We start from the raw sequence: 19,680 nt of genomic DNA on the forward strand, positions 1-19,680 counted from the left end.
ATTTCTCAGAGTCTGGATAACTAGGCGAATCTCCAGCGGGAGCGCAAGATTGCATAACACACATCAGCCTCCGCATGACTGAGCAGCGGGTTTCACACAAAACAACACATCAAGACCGTGTGAAGAACACACACTCACACACACACACACACACACACACGGGACGATGCTCAACCAGACAGGTTCTGGTCAATGCAGAGTTTAGCATGATAAAACAGTGAGTTTGAGACGCAGGCGTGTCTGCAGTGTTTGTGTCGCGATGTTAAATGAGGTGAAGCGCGACAGGCTTCGCCCTCCTGCTGAGAAACACAATCATGCATGACTTGCATTCCACCAAATTACCCAAATGCTCCCGCCGTGTCCTCATTTAGAGCTGAGACAGGCGGCGAGCAGGTGATTACACTGAACTCTGGGGATTACGTGAAACTGAAATGTAAAAAGTCGAGTTCCCTCCCAAATCCAGACAACGTTGATCGCTGGATTCATTTATTAAAGCGATAACCCACGGGGAAAGCCTGACTGCTTCTATAAAATGAAAGATGGCAGTGTTTCGGTTGGCATACGACGTAAAAACTAGAGTATTAACCCAACTGTGTGTCAATCAACAATCAATACAACAGGTGCACTTTTCTAAATACTTCTGTTTTCCAACAGAACGGGATTGTTCATCGTGACCTGAAGTTGGAGAACATCTTGCTGGACGATAACTGCAATATAAAAGTACGTCGGGAGTTGACGGACGTGAGATAACCGCACAAATCTACTTTCAGCTATACAACTAGATGAGAAGCACTGATGGAAACCACTGTCTGTTTTACAGATCGCTGACTTCGGGTTGTCAAACTTGTACCAAGGTGATAGATTCCTGCAGACGTACTGTGGCAGTCCTCTGTACGCTTCGCCTGAGATTGTGAACGGCCGGCCGTACAGAGGACCCGAGGTGGACAGCTGGTCTCTGGGGGTGTTGCTCTACACCCTGATCCATGGAGCCATGCCTTTCGACGGACACGACCACAAGAACTTGGTCCAGCAGATCAGCACCGGAAACTACCGCAAACCCACCAAACCTTCTGGTGAGGCTCTTAAACGATTCAACCGAGACCTCTTGTGTGTTCTGCTTGCCCTACATTTAAACCGAAACATGAAACTGGTTTCCTGTGTTTGTCGAAAAGTCCAGACTTGGCTCTTTCAAGCATACCATATAACAGTTTTATAGATGGAGCTTATCTATTCCTAGAAGATAACATTATGAATTTGTGGTTTCGATTTGTTGAACGTGGCAGTCTCATAAATTTGAGTTCCTCTGGGACGGCCAAGTTCTCACCGCTAGCAACTTTACCCGGTGACTTTGCTGTTGGCTGTAGTGGTTTGATAAGGTCCAGTTCCTCACATGGTTCTTCATGCATGTTACTACATGAGCTATTCTTGCCAAGCAGTGTTTCCTCTTACCCATTTCAGGTCTTGGAGTGTCTACTTAGCTGATGAGTTGAATCAGGTGTGTTTTATTTGGCAGAGTTTAAAGAGATGGCTCCAGGAACACAGTTTCGGGATACTGTGCACTGTTAGCGTTCCCATTAGTAGTCAAAACACTGCATCGCTGATCATTTGCAGAGTTACATAAAACCATGCTACACTGTTGGACACACCCGCTTTGCACTGCCAACGGTTCCTCACATTGCTAACTCTTACCGTAAAAGCATGACTTCCAGAAGCCACAAACCAGTCGGTTTGCATGCAGAGATGTTGTGGAACAGGGATGTCCAGTCCTGCACCTGGAGGGCCACTTTCCTGCAGGGAATATCTCTTGACACACCTTCCTCTAGTGAAGACATGAGCTAAACTCGACTGGAAGGTGGCCCTCCTCGTGACATCCCTGTTGTAGGCAATACATGTGTAGCATCAATACTAATCCTATTTGTCGCCCCACAGATGCGTGTGGTTTGATCCGCTGGATGTTGATGGTAAACCCCGAGCGTAGAGCTACTTTGGAGGAGATCGCGGGTCACTGGTGGCTCAACTGGGGCTATCAGCTCCCTCTCCTGGCTCCGAGTGAACCTGCAGCTGTGCATCAGGAGCCAGGACAAGCGGCTCGCATCGCAGACTGGCTCCGCCGCACGTCTCGCCCTCTTCTGGAGAGCGGCTCTAAGATGCGCTGCCTGCTGCGGACAGGTGGGGAACCGATCCAGAGACAGCGCTCCATACGCCGCTCAAGCAAAGAAAACAACGTCTCGCAGACCATACAGGAAGCTCCTCGTCCGTCTAAAGGGATTCTGAAGAAGCGGGGAAGTCTTAAACAGAGAGCGCCCGGGGACTCCCAGGCTACACCGTTGGAGGAGAAGAGCCAGAACACTTTGGCACCACCTGTTCTGCCTCCACCTCCTAAAGGCATCCTGAAGAAGCCTTCGGAAGGCGAGTCCGGCTATTACTCCTCTTCTCCGGTGAGCTCCGGACAGACTCTTGGGAACCCGTCACCGGTGCCGCACCGCAAGGGCATCCTCAAACGCCACGGCAAGTTTTCCGGCGGCCTGGAGGAATTCGGATCGCTGGACCAGCTTGCTCCTTCCTTAGCGACAGTGGTCCACCGATCCCGACCGAGCGGCGCGGTCAGCGAGGATAGCATCCTCTCCTCGGAGTCCTTCGACAGACTTGACCTACCTGACCGTGAGATTCCCGTCGCTCCGATGGAGCGTCCAGCAGCTGGACGCAGGATGAGAGGAAGCGTGTCCGCTGACAATCTCCTGGACTTGAGGGAAGAGTCTCAGTACCAGGGACACTGGGACATGGCTTGCTACCGTGCAGGAGTGTCTGATAGCGTCTTTTCAATTTCTAACTGTGAAAACGTCACTCAGATTTACAAACAAGCCTTGGGAGCAACTGCTAGCTGAAACGCACAGCGACTGTGATGTTCAGAATCTGTCAGAGATTAAGCAACTCCAGTTGTGCTTGGAAAAGGGAACTGTTTGGTAGCAAGCAATGTTCTGGAGCATGGTTTAGAGGACAGGACGTCATGCATTTCATTCTGGAATCACAGTTGCATTTGCAACATGCAAAACATTATACTTTGTTTGAGGAAAGTGCCTTTTATTTTGTCAGCTGCATTGCTTCCAGTGATTCTTTGAAATGTCTGTGGTTTTTAAATGACTTGTTTAGGGTGTCGGCTAACAAAAAATTCCAAAGATGACTCGTGATTAAATTTGTGAATTTAATTAGTTTTAAAGGTGAATGCTGGTGGTAGACTGCAGAAATCTCCAAGAACACGTGAACGACTTTACAACGTGACATTATCTGCTCAGAGTTCAGGATGCAATAAACTACTGATGTAGACTTCAGCTTTGCACCCGTTTCAGGGTAAGAGCCCTTGAATCGTGCAGATAACGTCGCTGTTTAGTAGAATACACTGTGACCTTTAAGAGCAAACTAAAAGTTATCCTCGAATTGAGAAGTATGTTAAAAATGGTGCGATCTACTGTTTTGCCATCTGGATGTTAAAAACGGTGTGCTTCATACGATGTAAGAAAGGGAAGGAATGGTATTTCAGTGTCATAGCGGGGTGTTGATCAGTAAATCTTCATACAGTATTTGTGAGTCTGTAGTTTCATGCTTGAGATAACTCGAGTAATGAGGTGTTTTTCTTCTGTTTGGTGTCAGGTTTTGTTCAAGTTCATGCATGTTTATTTGCCAAAGTGCCTGGTTTATCTGCCCTGATGTCTCTTTGAATCAGTGGAACAATAAAACCGCACAAATGAAGTGGAAAACGCTCTTCTTCTGCACCCGTCATAATCTCCTGGATAACCGTTAATGACATTTATTAGTGTTTATTATTATCACAGTGGTTTTATCATGTATATTTGCTGATTAGTATGCAAAAAATATTATTTACGTTGCCAGTATATATCATAGTAGTGTTCCTTATCTATGCTGTTTATTTTTACATATTGTATCTTTAAAATTGAGAAAAAGTACTTTAATAACATGTCCGTGTGAATGAATCACGTGTGTGAAATCAAGAACACATTTACAGCAGCGTACGTGCGCGCGCGTGTGTGTGTGCGCGCGCGTGCGTGCGTGTGTGTGTGTGTGACGGGAGAAGGTTTGGTCACAATGCAAATATTTGATTGGGTGCAGAACATTGGTGATATTAAGACTAACGAGAACATCGTCAACAAACGCTAATGTAGCAGAACGTCAACAATAAGAGAAAAACAATGCTAGAGTCCCTTCTTCTGAGTCTGAGTGGCTCGGATCGGGGCCCCGCCCTCAAAACAAAACCCACCAATCGTATCACAGCAACCTCTCATCGGTGAATTTGCATGAATGATTGGTATTTTTTCTTTTCTGAAATTAGTTTATTCTTATTTCTCAAAACTGTCAACCTCATTCACAGATAAACATGAGATGAATCGAGGTTATCATTAAAAATTTAGAAAATGTACAAATAAAAAATAACTAATAAATGATTTTTAACCTTATATATTAATTGTAAATAAAGTATTATCTAAAAGTTTTACTGCATAAATAAATAAAAAAAGAAATTAAAGATTTTTATCCAAATGTGATTAAAGTTTTTCTTTTTTTAATGTTCTACTATTAATTAAAAGAGAAATTACTAAAAAGTGTTTTACATCAATTGCTATATCAATTTATATTTCTTGCCTTAACTAATTAACTTTGTTCACTTCCACTGATCTGTAAAGAGACTCGCTGTTTAATGAGGCTTTGGTCCCTTTTAATCACTTCCTTATGTAATAATGTATTAAACAATTAATTTTAATTTACAATTAAAACAAATGGCAGATAAAAATGCTTCACATATGAATAAAAAGCAGCTGAACCCAAATATTTGATCAAAGATTATCTTCATAAAAGTTTAATTATTATCAATTAGAACATCCACATGCTCCAAAATAGCTAAATTTGTGAAAATAAAAATTATTTTAAATAATGAAATAAATTGCTAAATTAATGTTTTATTCACTTTAATTATTGTGGAATTGCACCAAAGATTAGGTTTTAATTATGTGTGTGTGTGTATACATATATATATTTTGTTTTTTCTGAAGAGGAATCAAAGTTCATAAATTCCAATTTAAATCAATTAGAAATCAATTAATAAAAATAAATATATAAAACCAATTTGAAAATAAATTGCAAAATTATTATTTCAAATGTAAATTAATTGAGGTATTGAGTCACTAATGAGGCTTTGATTTCGGTCTTGTTTCTGACTTTCAATCACTTTATTGTGTAAATAATGATGTATTTAAAGGAAAGAGCAGATAAATCTGAATAACCAGATTCCGGCTGATTCTCAGTTCGACGGCTCCTGAGGGACCGAGGAAAGTGAGTGTGTGTTAGCAACCGTAACTAAGTGTTTCAGCAGCACAGAGCAGATGTGAGGCTTCAGTGAAACCAGAGACCAGAGCAACAAAACAAAAGAGCATCGACCCGCACACAAAGAGAGGATCAGAGAGCTGCTGACGGCGCGGGACACTGTGTGTGTGTGTGTGTGTGTGAGAGTGTGTGTGTGTGTGAGAGTGTGTGTGTGTGTGAGTGTGAGAGTGTGTGTGTGTGAGAGAGTGTGTGAGAGTGTGTGTGTCTGTGTGAGTGTGTGTGTGTGTGTGTGTGTGTATGTGTGTGTGAGTGTGTCTGTGTCTGCAGTGTGTGTGTATGTGTGAGTGTAGCACCTCAAACTACGCACAAATCAAATAAGTATTTAATTAATAACTCAATAAATAATAATAATTGTTATTATATATATATATATATATATATATATATAAGAAATAATTACAAAAGCCAGGGTTATTATTAAATAAATAATTAACTGATTTGTTTTATAAATCAGTCAAACAATATATGTATCATACTTAACAAAAACTAAAACCATTATATACAAAAAAAAAAAATTCTTCACTTGAAATATGACAACAAAATTATAACTTTAAAATTTAAAACAAAAACAAAATATAAAACATTTATACAAATTGTTTTTAATATATAAATAATATTAAAATAACACTGATATATGCACTGATTATGATTGATGAGCAACACCGAAACTCACTGCATTAATATAAATATTATTTATATATAGTGTTATACTATTTGTTAATATTTGTACTTAATTTTTTTATTTATATTTAAACTGCTTCAAATGCACGACAGGTTAAGTGTTTTTTATATTTATATTTAGCATTATTTGTTTTCAATGTTTTTTTATTTCTATTTAGCTTTTTTACTTCAGTTTTAGTTTTAGTCTTTTTAATACTTCAACTTATTTCATTTTTAATTTACATTAAAGTATTTCATCTCAAACTTACATTTCCTTCATCCAATCAGAATATAAAAGTGGCAAATAGTTAAAAGTGTGCATGTATGCTGGCTTTTGGGGCTAATATTACCAACAATGCCTTGCATAATGAACACATTTTACAACTGTTTAAAATAAACATGAAAAAAGTTCAGAGTCGCCACAGCAGTTTTCCCAAACCTAAAAGAGACGTATAGCTCGAGCGGGTCACATGACATTACTCCGAGATGGTGAAATCACCAGATCAGTGCGATTCAAATCACTGAATCAGAACACGATTCATTAGGAATCATCAGACCAGTGTGATTCAAATCACTGAATCAGAACACGATTCATTAGGAATCATCAGACCAGTGTGATTCAAATCACTGAATCAGAACACGATTCATTAGGAATCATCAGACCAGTTTGATTCAAATCACTGAATCAGAACACGATTCATTAGGAATCATCAGACCAGTGTGATTCAAATCACTGAATCAGAACACGATTCATTAGGAATCATCAGACCAGTGTGATTCAAATCACTGAATCAGAACACGATTCATTAGGAATCATCAGACCAGTTTGATGCAAATCACTGAATCAGAAAACGATTCATTAGGAATCATCAGACCAGTTTGATGCAAATCACTGAATCAGAACACGATTCATTAGGAATCATCAGACCAGTTTGATTCAAATCACTGAATCAGAAAATAATTCATTAGACATCATCAGACCAGTGTGATTCAAATCACTGAATCAGAACACGATTCATTAGGAATCATCAGATCAGTTTGATTCAAATCACTGAATCAGAACACGATTCATTAGGAATCATCAGACCAGTGTGATTCAAATCACTGAATCAGAACACGATTAATTAGGAATCATCAGATCAGTTTGATTCAAATCACTGAATCAGAACACGATTCATTAGGAATCATCAGACCAGTGTGATTCAAATCACTGAATCAGAACACGATTCATTAGGAATCATCAGATCAGTGTGATGCAAATCAATGAATCAGAACACGATTCATTAGGAATCACCAGATCGGTGGAATTCAAATCACTGAATCAGAACACGATTCATTAGAAATCACCAGATCAGTGTGATTCAAATCACTGAATCAGAAAACGGTTTATTAGAAATCACCAGATCGGTGGAATTCAAATCATTGAATCAGAATACGATTCATTAGAAATCACCAGGGGTGCGTTTCCCAAAACCATAGTTGCTAAGTTAGCAACTTAGTTGGTTGGCAATGGGAAATTGCATTGCAACCAACAAAGTTGCTAACTTAGTTAGCAACTATGGTTTTGGGAAACGCACCCCAGATCGGTGGGATTCAAATCACTGAATCAGAATACGATTCATTAGAAATCACCAGATCAGTGCGATTCAAATCACCGAATCAGAATATGATTCATTAGAAATCAAAAGATTCAAATGTGTCTGCATACAATTCACAACCATTAATTTTTTTTATCCGAATTGTGAGAAAATCTGAATTGTGAGATTTATTTTTCTATGTAAAAGACATTTTGAAAAATTGTTTCTCTATTCTCTATACCCCACCCCCATGAATTCTTCATTAATAAAACCAAGATTATATAAATGTTTCTAATTAAAAACCCATTTCACTCATCATGGAAGTAAAATTAATCAAACTACAACATTACATGCCAAGGTTTAGATCCACACGACCGCTTGAATAAAACCAAACCATTCTGAACTTTATATAACATGATTTTATTACCTCGTAACTCAAGTTTTAACCAAGTTTAGTCCAAAAATATGAACATTGCAGAACTGCAAACAATGTGAAATACAGTCGCAGACTTCCTGTGGTTGTGATGAGAGTCTCAGTCGAGGCTCATGGCGGGCGTAGCGTCCTCCAGGTCACGTGACTCTGAGCTGTGCAGCTCGCGCCGGATCTCGGAGGAAATCTGCACATGTGTCTGAACCTTCAGCAGATCCAGCAGCGCCTCCTTCTGTTCGGAGGACAGGTCGGCTTTGTAGCGCTGGACCAGCGTCAGCAGGCTTTGGTGCCACAGCACGGGCAACGTACGTTTGTCCGCGCGGAACGACAGGAAGTGCGCAACCAGAGCATCCAGCACGCGGAAGGGCAGAGCGTACTTCTTATCCAGCAGCAGCCGCAGGAAGATACTGTTTGCTCCATTGTACTCCATCTCTGCGATTTTCAGCATGGCAGCACTGCAACGCATAACGGCGGATTAGTAGCACGTAAAAACTACAATTAGGGGAATAGTCATATCATTGTGAGATTCAAGTTGTAATATTTTGAAAATAAAGTCAGAAGTCTCAAAATATTACGTCTATAATCTTTCAGTGCAATGACTTAATTCTCACAATATTTCTCAAAATACTACGACTTTGCTATAACTTATTCCGGTAATTTTAACTTTATCATCAAAATATTACAACTTTGATCTTGTTTTCCTACGACTTTGTTTTGATAAAATATTACGACTTTAACCTCAAAATATTACTAGTTTAATTCTGTAATTATTTATAAATTTAATCTCATAGGAATTTATTCAATATAGACTTTTTCTCACAATTTTTAATTTATTAAAATACTTTTATAATTTCACAATTCTATGACAGATTTAGCCTTGTATAACAATTTAAACTTGTAACTTAAAATTTATTCATAAAATATTACAACTTTTATCTTGTTTTCCTCTGACTTCATTATGGTTATTTAAAATATTACTCATCACTACGACTTTATTCTCAAAATATTACAAGTTTCAAAAAGACTTTGTTCTCATATTCTCAATTTTCTCATAATTTTTACTTTATTCTCAAGATATAAATTTAATCTTATAAGACTTTATTCTCTTAATTTTGACTTCATTATGAAAATATTACAATTTAATATTTTATAAGACTTTATTCTCATCCTAGACTTTTTCCACATTTTTAATTTTGACGTTTTTCTCAAAACAATTTATTCTCATATGAGACAATTCTCTTTATTTCCATTATTTTGAATTTATTCTCCAAAATATTTATAAAATGTAATCTCATAGGAATTTATTCTTATATTGATATGACTTTTTCCCTCATAATTTTTACTTAATTAAAATATTTGTAATTTCACAATACTATGAGTTTTAATCTTCACAAAATATTACAACTTTCGTTTTGTTTTCCAACGACTTTGTTATGGTCTTTAAAATATTACGTAACGCTACGACTTTATTCTCAAAATATTACAACTTTCATCTGGTTTTCCTACGCCTTTGTTATGGTCTTTAAAATATTACGTAACGCTACGACTTTATTCTCAAAATATTACAACTTTCATCTGGTTTTCCTATGCCTTTGTTATGGTCATTAAAATATTATGCAACGCTACGACTTTATTCTCAAAATATTACAACTTTCATCTTGTTTTCCTACGCCTTTGTTATGGTCATTAAAATATTACGTAACGCTACGACTTTATTCTCAAAATATTACAACTTTCGTCTTGTTTTCCTACGACTTTGTTATGGTCATTAAAATATTATGCAACGCTACGACTTTATTCTCAAAATATTACAACTTTCATCTTGTTTTCCTACGCCTTTGTTATGGTCTTTAAAATATTACGTAACGCTACGACTTTATTCTCAAAATATTACAACTTTCGTCTTGTTTTCCTACGACTTTGTTATGGTCATTAAAATATTATGCAACGCTACGACTTTATTCTCAAAATATTACAACTTTCATCTTGTTTTCCTATGCCTTTGTTATGGTCATTAAAATATTATGCAACGCTACGACTTTATTCTCAAAATATTACAACTTTCGTCTTGTTTTCCTACGCCTTTGTTATGGTCTTTAAAATATTACGTAACGCTACGACTTTATTCTCAAAATATTACAACTTTCATCTGGTTTTCCTATGCCTTTGTTATGGTCTTTAAAATATTACGTAACGCTACGACTTTATTCTCAAAATATTACAACTTTCATCTGGTTTTCCTATGCCTTTGTTATGGTCATTAAAATATTATGCAACGCTACGACTTTATTCTCAAAATATTACAACTTTCGTCTTGTTTTCCTACGACTTTGTTATGTCATTAAAATATTATGCAACGCTACGACTTTATTCTCAAAATATTACAACTTTCATCTGGTTTTCCTATGCCTTTGTTATGGTCATTAAAATATTATGCAACGCTACGACTTTATTCTCAAAATATTACAACTTTCTTCATTTTTTCCTATGCCTTTGTTATGGTCTTGAAAATATTACGCAACGCTACGACTTTATTCTCAAAATATTACAACTTTCGTCTTGTTTTCCTACGCCTTTGTTATGGTCTTTAAAATATTGCGCAACGCTACGGCATCATTGTCAAAATATTACAACTTTCGTCTTGTTTTCCTACGACTTTGTTATGGTCTTTAAAATATTGCGCAACGCTACGACTTTATTCTCAAAATATCACAACTTTCATCTTGTTTTCTTACGACTTTGTTATGGTCTTTAAAATATTACGCAATGCTACGACTTTATTCTCAAAATATTACAACTTTTGTCTTGTTTTCAAACAGCCTGTGATAAAAACCCATGTTATTTAGTGCGTTTGACAAGCGTGTGATGTTTTTAAAGCTGGTGATGTTTAAGGTTTTGTTCACCTGGAGTGCAGCACAGGGATGGAGCATCTGGTGATGATGCTGCCGATGATGATGGCTTCTCTCAGAGTACATGTGCCTGATTCACACAGTGGCAGCAGGATTCCTGCGCATACACACACACACATCAGCGCCGAATGGATTTATTCAGACTCTGATTTCATCTCTGTTTTTGCCATTATAGATTTAATTCTAGGCAAGACAGTACAAGTGAATATGGTAAAAAATTAAAAGAAAATTACACTGAGACATCTATTCTGGATTATAATAAGTTATGTTTAAACATGCAAATGAGGAACTGTCTAATTAAATATGTACTAAATTATAAAGACATTGGATAAAGTCAGGTTCATAGTTCTGGTTTGATTTCGTCATCATATTAGAGTTAAAGGTTTCTCCAGAGAGGATTTTGGATTTCTCATTTGATCATAAAATAAAGAAAAAAACTGTCAACAAACAGAAAACATACTAAATTTGACCGTGTTTTTTAGGAGTGAAATGTTGTATAAATCAGTGTGAATGAAATATGAACAAACTTTCAGAATATATAAAGAGGAAGGTTTGGTGTTTGTAACTGCTGCTGAAGTGGAGGAAAACCCTCGGTTAAAAATAACAACACAATTACAGTCATTTTTGAAGTTGAGTTTCGCTCCATTTCGTCTGTGGCATGTGTTAGATATAACAGTAATGATTCGTTTATCAGTCACACCAGCATAATTTAAACAATAAACCACCAGATCTGGTCTGTTCTGGTGTAAGTCGCCAGCGTCCTCTAGTGTTCAGTTACAGTAACTACTCTCCTCTAGTTTACTGGGAATATGCTGATTAGAGTTTAACTAAAGATGTAAGTCTCCAAAGAAGATTATGATTTTTTTTATCATACACAAATGCATTGATTCGCTTCAGTAGGCCTTTATTAACCCACAGGATCCATGAAGAGCACTTTATATGATGGATGGATGCACTTTATTTTGCTACAAAATCTCAACACCCATTCACTGCCATTATAAAAAGCTTGGAAAAGCCAAGATGTTTTTTAATATAACTCTAGGATGTCTTGATGGCGAGTAAACAATCGGGTAAGCTTTTCATTTTTGGATGAACTGTCCCTTTAAATAGATTTGTAAATATGCATTGAACTGAGCTGTTGATAAATATCTAGTGCTGCCGCTCACCTTTGAACCAGGCTCCGGGTTTGAAGAGCGCTTTCTTCAGCGCGCTGTAGAGGTGAAAGTTCAGCCGCTTGAACTCGGCGATGTCGTCTCGGATCCTGGGCAGCAGCACCAGATTGTAGAAGCGCTGAGCCATTCGCTCCTTCAGATTAGACGAGAAGATCCTTCACGGACACCAAAAACACAAGTGAGCGAAGACAGGAAGCGACACCAACACAAGCGCAGCGGTCTGTGCACGGTGACCTCTGACCTGGTGGCCTGGTACATGGCGGCGGCCGTCCACGTCTCTGGCTCGGTGAGGTACAGCACCTGCTCCCAGTTGGACAGAGCCGGGATGATCTTGAAGGCTTTGGGAAGTTTCCCGCTGCGGTATTTCGACAGGACCTGCGGAGGGAGAGTGTTAGCACTGGCGGTAGGACAACTCTAAGCACTCATATTAGCGCTCGCACCTTGTTGACGCCTCGGTACACCTCCACCACGCGCGGGTCCAGCTGAGGAGCGGCGCATCCAGACACCTCGGACATCACGGTGCCCACCTCCGTCTGCTTCTCTGTGATCTTCTCCATGATGATGTCGGCTAGCGTGCGCCTGCGGAGACACAAGCCGTTAGATCACGTGATGCGGCATTCATTGACTCGCCGTGGATGCGTGCGCTCACCTGAGCGGCGGGTTCTTGTTCATGAACATCTCGATGGCCTTCTCGTCCTCAGGGTCCACGTCCACCTGGTCACCCGTCTCCTCCGCAGGGTCATCAGCGCCCAGCGCCGGCCACTCGTCATCAGAGTCTCCATCCTGTGTGCTCGGACCTGAAACCACCAGCAGTTCACCGACGCTTTATACATCGCTGTCTACACGTATTGATCACTGCGCTTATATAGTTCATCTGTCTGTAGATGATAAATATCTGTCTGTCTGCGTCTATATATCATTATATCTGTCTATATGTCTATATATTATAAATATCTGTCAGTGTCTATATATTATAAATATCTATCCGTCTGTGTCTATATATTATAAATATCTGTCTGTCTATATATTATAAATATTTGACCGTCTGTGTCTATATATTATAAATATCCGTCCGTCTGTGTCTATATATTATAAATATCTGTCTGTCTATATATTATAAATATCTGTCTGTCTATATATTATAAATATTTGACCGTCTGTGTCTATATATTATAGAGCTGAAACAACGAATCGATTAAAATCGATTATTAAAATAGTTGTCAACTAATTTAGTCACCGATTCTTTGCTAAATAACTTTTATTTGCCGTAAGCGGCTCATTTCGTGCATATTTCAAATCTGCGGTGACCAAAGTGTGGCAGTAATGAGCCACCGGAGGTTTTACTCAGCCAGTACAACAGGAGAAGTAGCGAATAGCCAATAGCTGGCCTTGTTTTATGTCACGTGCTTCCCGAACAGCGTCTCTGCAGCATTTAGCGGGATGTGGGAGACTGGGAGTACTTTACTTTGAGCCTTCAAAACAGAAGAGTAACCTGTAAACTCTGCACTACTGAACTGTTTAAGGGGACGTTCACATATCGCGTCTTTTGCGCGCTCAAGTTCATTATTTCCAACACCGCACCGCATCGAGTTAAAAACATTTCAACTTTTCAGAATGCGGCAAGCGCACCGCGGGTCATGTGACAAGAACTAACCAATCAGCTTCATCCTTTCCCGTAACAACGTTAAAAGCTCAGTCAAGATGAAAGGAACAGCTGATCATAGTTGTATATGGATTTCCATTTTGAAATAAATTTAGTAGCAGAGCTACTGCAAGCGATTTTTTGAGCTGCAAATCCATTTATCCTTTGCTGAAATTTCCGCGTCTTCAAGGAGAGAGCACGTCATGGTTGCTTATCAAAGGCAGACGCCTCAGGGGCGCTTCTGCACGAGCGCTTTGGAAAGAAGGAGAAAGCGGCGCGCCTAGCGTTTTCCACGCGTTTTTAGGCGCGATATGTGAACGGCCCCTAAGAGTTTCATTTGTGCAGATTCTCCAGTACAATGTTGTTTGCAAATGTTTAGTCGTAAAAGCTGATAACATTGCTTTTTAACAGTTAACATTTAAAGCTTTACAAACATGTTCTGTGATCAGTTTGTCGTTTACCAGTTCAAAATTCAGTCGTGCAGCCTAATTATGACTGAATGAGAGAGGTAAATGTTTAAAGATATTTGAAATGCACTTTTTTTCTAAGTATTCACTGCTCTTTTTCACACAGCAGGTTTTTTGTGTGTGACTACAATTTTTTTTTCTGGACAACCTTCTGATGGATTTTACTTTAAATTGTGAGTTCCATTCAGGTTTCATGCCACTGGCACTTTATTCGAAGGATTGTTTACAATTTCACAGCAAAAGCTATAAAGCTGTTTCCCAGTAAATAATAAAATACAATGCACTGCAATTTTATTCTGTTTTATCCTTATTCTTCGTGAAAATATGTTCTTAAAGATCCCTTAATAAGCTTCGTTCGGGATGTTAAACTACTTTAGGAGCTCTAAGGACTGCCATGGTGAAAACATTATTTTAAATCTCCTTGTGAAATTTGCTAGAGTATGGGTCAGTGTTCTGATTGCAGAAGAGTTCAACAAAGGATTACTAACACAATAAAACAACTCCAGGTATATTTTTGATGAGGATATGACAGTGCGAAATGGTTAAAATCTCTTAAAAATCTATGCTGAAGGATAAAGACCATTTATTAATAATTTACTTGGGGGAAAAATGGGAAAAACTAAAATAAGTACATAAACCGATTTATCGATTAATCGTAAAAATAATCGACAGATTAATCAATTATCAAAATAATCGTTAGTTGCAGCCCTAATATATTATAAATATCGGTCTGTGTCTATATATTATAAATATCTCTTTCTGTGTCTATATATTATAAATATCTGTGTCTATATATTATAAATATCTGTGTCTATATATTATAAATATCTGTCTGTATGTTTATATATTTTAAATATCTTTCTTTCTGTGTCTATATATTATAAATATATGTCTATGTATATAGATCATAAAAACCTATGTCATACAAATATATCTATACATCAAACATCTGTCTGTTTTTGTCAACATATGTCTATATATAATAAACATCTCTGTCTTTGTCTACCCATCTATAGACTATATAGACAAATATTCTTTGTAAATATCCATCTGTATACCATGAATAGCTATCTGTCTGTCTGTATATTATAAACATCTGCCTGTGTCTATATCAAACATTTGTCTGTCTGTGTCTGTATATTATAAACAGCTGTTTGTCTCGATATCATAAATATCTCCATGTCTCTATATCATATAGCTCTGGTCAGGTGAGGCTCACCCAGGCGGGTCGCTGGGGGTCTCCTGGTCTGTGGGGTGAGTCCCAGCTCGCCCTGTAGTTCCTCCTGCTGTATTCGGGCCTGCTGGAGGATCTTTCGGGACAGTTTCTCGTCCACATACTCCTGCTCGTCCTCGCTGCGGCCTCGGCTCTTCACGCGTCCGCTGGAGCGGAGCGAGTCTCCCTGCAGGATCTGATCGGCCAGAGACAGAGACTTACTCTTCTGCACCTTCGGCATGATGACGGGGATAACTCGAGCAGTTATTAGTTACTTTATCTCCGGCTTGAGCTCATGACACGCAACTGAGCGCCGAACACACGTGTGTCTGAAGCAATGGCGCAGTGCGTGTGTGAGTGAGTGAGTGTGAGTGTGTGTCTGTAGCGCTGATCTGAGGTCAGATGAACCAAACCAGCGCTGATCTCAGTGTTTACGCGGCGCTCATAACAGCTGATCTCAGAGCGGCGCTGCGTCACACTGTTTACTTCCGCTCAGCACTCGGTCCACACGAGATACACTGCGCTCAATCAATGTTTCAGGGCGTCTGCGATCATTTTATTAAATTATAAAAATAATTGTAATTATTTCTGTATTGTCCGATTAAAGTTTTTCACTTTAACTGAATTTGTGTTATTCTGGAAAGCCGGATTGACCCGGAAGTAAATACCGGTTCGCGGAAGTTCGCGCCAAAGAAATGGGAGTAACGTGGTGAGAAAAACACTTTTGTTTTTATATTATTGTGCTGTAAGTTTTGTTTTTAATGGTTCGATTTCCTTTTTCCGGTGTTTATAAATTATTCTAATATCTTGAGTGGCTTTGGAAAGAAACAAAAAGCTCTTCGTCTGTCAGAATTTTTTTTCTGTAAAAGCTGTTATCTTTATGATGTAACGTAAATAAAACAAACATTACTGTGCGTTTTATAAGGGAAATTTACGTCAAAACTTTTTTTATTGTTCGGAAATTGCTAGCCATTTCTGAACGAAAATACTTATATGTATATAATTTTTTTGGCTTATTTTGTATTAAAAAGCTTTAAATATTGACGTATTGCAATAAGTATTCCACAAACTAAAAATATTTTAATACAAATTAAGAAAGAAATACATATATTTTAATAGCACATCTGAAAGACACAATTTTTAATTTGGCAAGTGATATTTTAATATATTACTACTTAGTTTATTCATAGATTATGAGTTTATATGTAATGCATTTAAGGAAAATATGTAAGGAAATATAAACTAAGCCTTTTATTTTTTGTACAAAATAGCTTTAAAATTTGCTTTATTGCACAATATATCAATATATATGTAGATTAAAGAGATCACATTATGACAATATAGAAATATATTAATTTAATATTTTAGCAGCACATTTTGTAATCTAGCATGATAATGTGTGTGTGTGTGTGTGTGTGTCTGTCTGTCTGTCTGTGTGTGTCTCTCTCTGTGTGTGTGTGTGTGTGTGTGTGTGTGTGTGTGTATGTCTGTACTGATGTGTCTCTCTGTGTGTGTGTGTGTGTGTGTGTGTGTGCTGATGTGTCTCCGTGTGTGTGTGTGTGTGTCTGTACTGATGTGTCTCTGTCTGTCTGTATGTGTGTGTGTGTGTGTGTGTGTGTGTGTGTGTGTCAGCGTGTGTCAGGTGCCGGTGGCGGAGGGCAAGAGCGTGCAGCAGACGGTTGACATGCTCCATAAGAAGCTGGAGCAGCTGGGAGCCGTCAAACAGGGAAACTTCTGGGTGGACTGTGAGACGTACCACGCCACGGGAAATGCCACCGGTTAGCGCAGCGCTCCGCCGTATGTTACCATAAAAACCAGACCATACCTACCGCGTGTTTCCTGTGTGTTGCAGGTCAGCCGTCGAAGCTGCTGTACGTGATGCATAACTCGGAGACGCCGCTGAGCAGCATGGCTCTGTTCGAGGGCGGCCCGGGTCTCACCGCCGACGCCAACTTCGACGTCCTGATGGTCAAACTCAAGAGTCACTTCCAGAACGCCAAGGGACATAAAGTGGAGAGCCGCGGCACGCGTTACCGCTACTGCGACTTCCTGGTGAAGATCGGCACCATCGCCATGAGCTCCAGCGCCAGAGGCATTTCAGTCGAGGTTTGAATGTGTTCAACAGATCTCGTACGAATGAACTGAGATTCAACAATAACTTTCATTACAATTTATTAAAATTGAAGAAAAAAAACATTGGAGCAACTGAAAACAGATGTACGAAAAAAATAAAGTTTTCACAAAAACTTCATACCTGTTATTAAACACAATCATTTAAAAATTCATTCTAATTCAGTGAGAATATTATACTCCAAAGATAGCTGATGACCGATAAAAACATTAACAGCAAATCAGCATGCTTTAGACAAAACTGCAGCGTGCAATTATAATAAACAGAACATTATCGTGCATTGGTGTAGATGCTAATATAGTTATCATTAATTGGTGTGTTTATAATTATAGTTATCGTTATCGTCTTTTGCCATGCATATGTTAATATTGTTAAATTGCGAGTGATCGTTATTGTCTGTTGGCGTGTATGCGAATATCATTAATTGGTGAGTTATCGTTATTGTCTGTTGGCGTGTATGCTAATATTGTTAATCGCTGAGTTATCGTTATTATCTGTTTGCGTGGTCGCTTATATCGTTAATCTGCGAGTTATCGTTATTGTCCGTTGGCGTGTATGCTAATATCATTAATCTCGGAAATATCGTAGAGCAAGGATGTAAAATCGTTAATCGCTATTATTATTGTAACTTTCTGTTGGTGTAGATGCTAATATCGTTAATTGGTGAGTTATCGTTATTGTCTGTGGGCATGGACACTAATATCGTTATTTGGTGAGTTATTGTTATTGTCTGTTGGCGTGGACGCTAATATCGTTAATTGGTGAGTTATCGTTATTGTCTGTTGGTGTGGACACTAATATCGTTAATTGGTGAGTTATCATTATTGTCTGTTGGTGTGGACACTAATATCGTTAATTGGTGAGTTATCATTATTGTCTGTTGGTGTGGACGCTAATATCGTTAACTGGCGAGTTATCATTATTGTCTGTTGGTGTGGAAGCTAATATTGTTAATTGGTGAGTTATCGTTATTGTCTGTTGGTGTGGACGCTAATATTGTTAATTGGCGAGTTATCGTTATTGTCTGTTGGTGTAGACGCTAATATCGTTAATTGACGAGTTATCGTTATTGTCTGTTGGCGTGGACGCTACTATCGTTAATTTGTGAGTTATTGTTATTGTCTGTTGGTGTGGACGCTAATATCGTTAATTGGTGAGTTATCGGTATTGTCTGTTGGCGTGGACGCTACTATCGTTAATTTGTGAGTTATCGTTATTGTCTGTTGGTGTGGACGCTAATATCGTTAGTTGGCGAGTTATCGTTATTGTCTGTTGGCATCTATGCTAATATCATTAATCGTTGATTTATCATTTTTGTTGGTGTGTATGCTAATATCATTAATCGCGGAGATATCGTAGAGCACGGATGTAAAATCGTTAATCTCTATTGTTATCGTTACTTTCTGTTGGTGTGGTTGTAAATATAGCTATCATTAGTTTATAGTATATCGTTATTGTTGTGGTGTGAACGGACCTGTAGACTATTCAAAATTCATTAACATTACATCAGCATTAATTCATGTTCACGCGTGTTGTGGATTAGGTAGAAATAATCCACACAATTATTATTACTGACTAACAGCGCTCAGAGGCACAGTGACCGTGGTGTGACCATGGTTTTGTGTCTGCAGGTGGAGTACTGCGCCTGCGTGATTCCCGGAGACTGCTGGAACCTCATGAAGGAGTTCATGCAGAGTTTTCTGGGCTCGAGCACACCCGAGCTGCCGACCGTGTTCACCAGTAAAGCCGAGGGTCTGTATGCACCGGTGGACTGCATGGACACCATGAGTCAGTATCTGGAGCTCTTCGGTAAAGTGCGCAAACAGCAGGTAATGCAGGGCACCGGCGTACGCTGAGAACTGAACTCAACCTGCGCAAATGCCGTGTCTGGAATCAAAGTCGTCGTTACACTTCTGCAAGGAGCCTCTGAGAACTTTATACGAGCAACAAGAGCATTTCAGGAATGACTGATTCTTCTTTACTGTTTGTAAAGCATCCTTTGTTAGCCTATTTGTGGCTCTGAATGCTTATTTTCTGTTTACACTCGTATTTGTGAAATAAACTGTTAAATTTGATTTGTAATCATTT

The 19,680-nt window shown here is 38.6% G+C and overlaps 3 protein-coding genes across 4 annotated transcripts in view; 2 read left to right on the forward strand and 1 right to left on the reverse strand.

The window, feature by feature from the left end:
- The window catches only part of LOC132131586 (NUAK family SNF1-like kinase 2), a 10,928-nt gene extending 7,617 nt beyond the window's left edge, over positions 1 to 3,311 (forward strand). The window contains exons 4-6 of the mRNA XM_059543649.1: positions 655 to 720; positions 821 to 1,073; positions 1,930 to 3,311. Of these exons, the coding sequence (XP_059399632.1) occupies positions 655 to 720; positions 821 to 1,073; positions 1,930 to 2,885 (1,275 nt within the window). The 3' untranslated portion in view covers positions 2,886 to 3,311. The remainder of the gene's footprint in view (positions 1 to 654; positions 721 to 820; positions 1,074 to 1,929) is intronic.
- A 4,721-nt stretch (positions 3,312 to 8,032) lies between these two features.
- bysl (bystin-like) lies at positions 8,033 to 15,823 on the reverse strand. The gene is made up of 7 exons (XM_059543138.1): positions 15,468 to 15,823; positions 12,789 to 12,936; positions 12,580 to 12,718; positions 12,381 to 12,514; positions 12,134 to 12,294; positions 10,962 to 11,064; positions 8,033 to 8,513 (listed from the first exon to the last, which is right to left on the reverse strand). Exons 1-7 carry the CDS (start codon positions 15,700 to 15,702, stop codon positions 8,162 to 8,164), a joined length of 1,272 nt encoding a protein of 423 aa, XP_059399121.1. The 5' UTR covers positions 15,703 to 15,823; the 3' UTR covers positions 8,033 to 8,161.
- med20 (mediator complex subunit 20) lies at positions 15,784 to 19,667 on the forward strand. 2 transcript variants are annotated; one of them, XM_059543139.1, is made up of 4 exons: positions 15,784 to 15,818; positions 17,094 to 17,239; positions 17,314 to 17,567; positions 19,224 to 19,667. In XM_059543139.1, the coding sequence occupies exons 1-4, from the start codon at positions 15,799 to 15,801 to the stop codon at positions 19,446 to 19,448; spliced, it is 645 nt and encodes a 214-aa protein (XP_059399122.1). In that variant the 5' UTR covers positions 15,784 to 15,798; the 3' UTR covers positions 19,449 to 19,667. The 2 variants fall into 2 exon arrangements, with proteins under 2 accessions (XP_059399122.1, XP_059399123.1); XM_059543140.1 differs by lacking the exon at positions 15,784 to 15,818 and adding an exon at positions 15,951 to 16,170.
- The last annotated feature ends 13 nt before the right edge of the window (positions 19,668 to 19,680 follow it).

This window comes from Carassius carassius, chromosome 48 (assembly GCF_963082965.1).
Source record: "Carassius carassius chromosome 48, fCarCar2.1, whole genome shotgun sequence".
In the NCBI taxonomy this organism is placed as follows: domain Eukaryota; kingdom Metazoa; phylum Chordata; class Actinopteri; order Cypriniformes; family Cyprinidae; genus Carassius; species Carassius carassius.

Coding starts and splice junctions, on each gene's coding strand:
- bysl (XM_059543138.1), bottom strand. CDS start 15,702: ATGCCGAAGGTGCAGAAGAGTAAGTCTCTGTCTCTGGCCGATCAGATC. Junction 12,295..12,380: donor GCCATGTACCAGGCCACCAG/GTCAGAGGTCAC, acceptor GTGTCCGTGAAG/GATCTTCTCGTCTAATCTGA. Junction 8,514..10,961: donor ATCCCTGTGCTGCACTCCAG/GTGAACAAAACC, acceptor TATGCGTTGCAG/TGCTGCCATGCTGAAAATCG.
- med20 (XM_059543139.1), top strand. CDS start 15,799: ATGGCGCAGTGCGTGTGTGA. Junction 15,819..17,093: donor ATGGCGCAGTGCGTGTGTGA/GTGAGTGAGTGT, acceptor TGTGTGTGTCAG/CGTGTGTCAGGTGCCGGTGG. Junction 17,568..19,223: donor CCAGAGGCATTTCAGTCGAG/GTTTGAATGTGT, acceptor TTGTGTCTGCAG/GTGGAGTACTGCGCCTGCGT.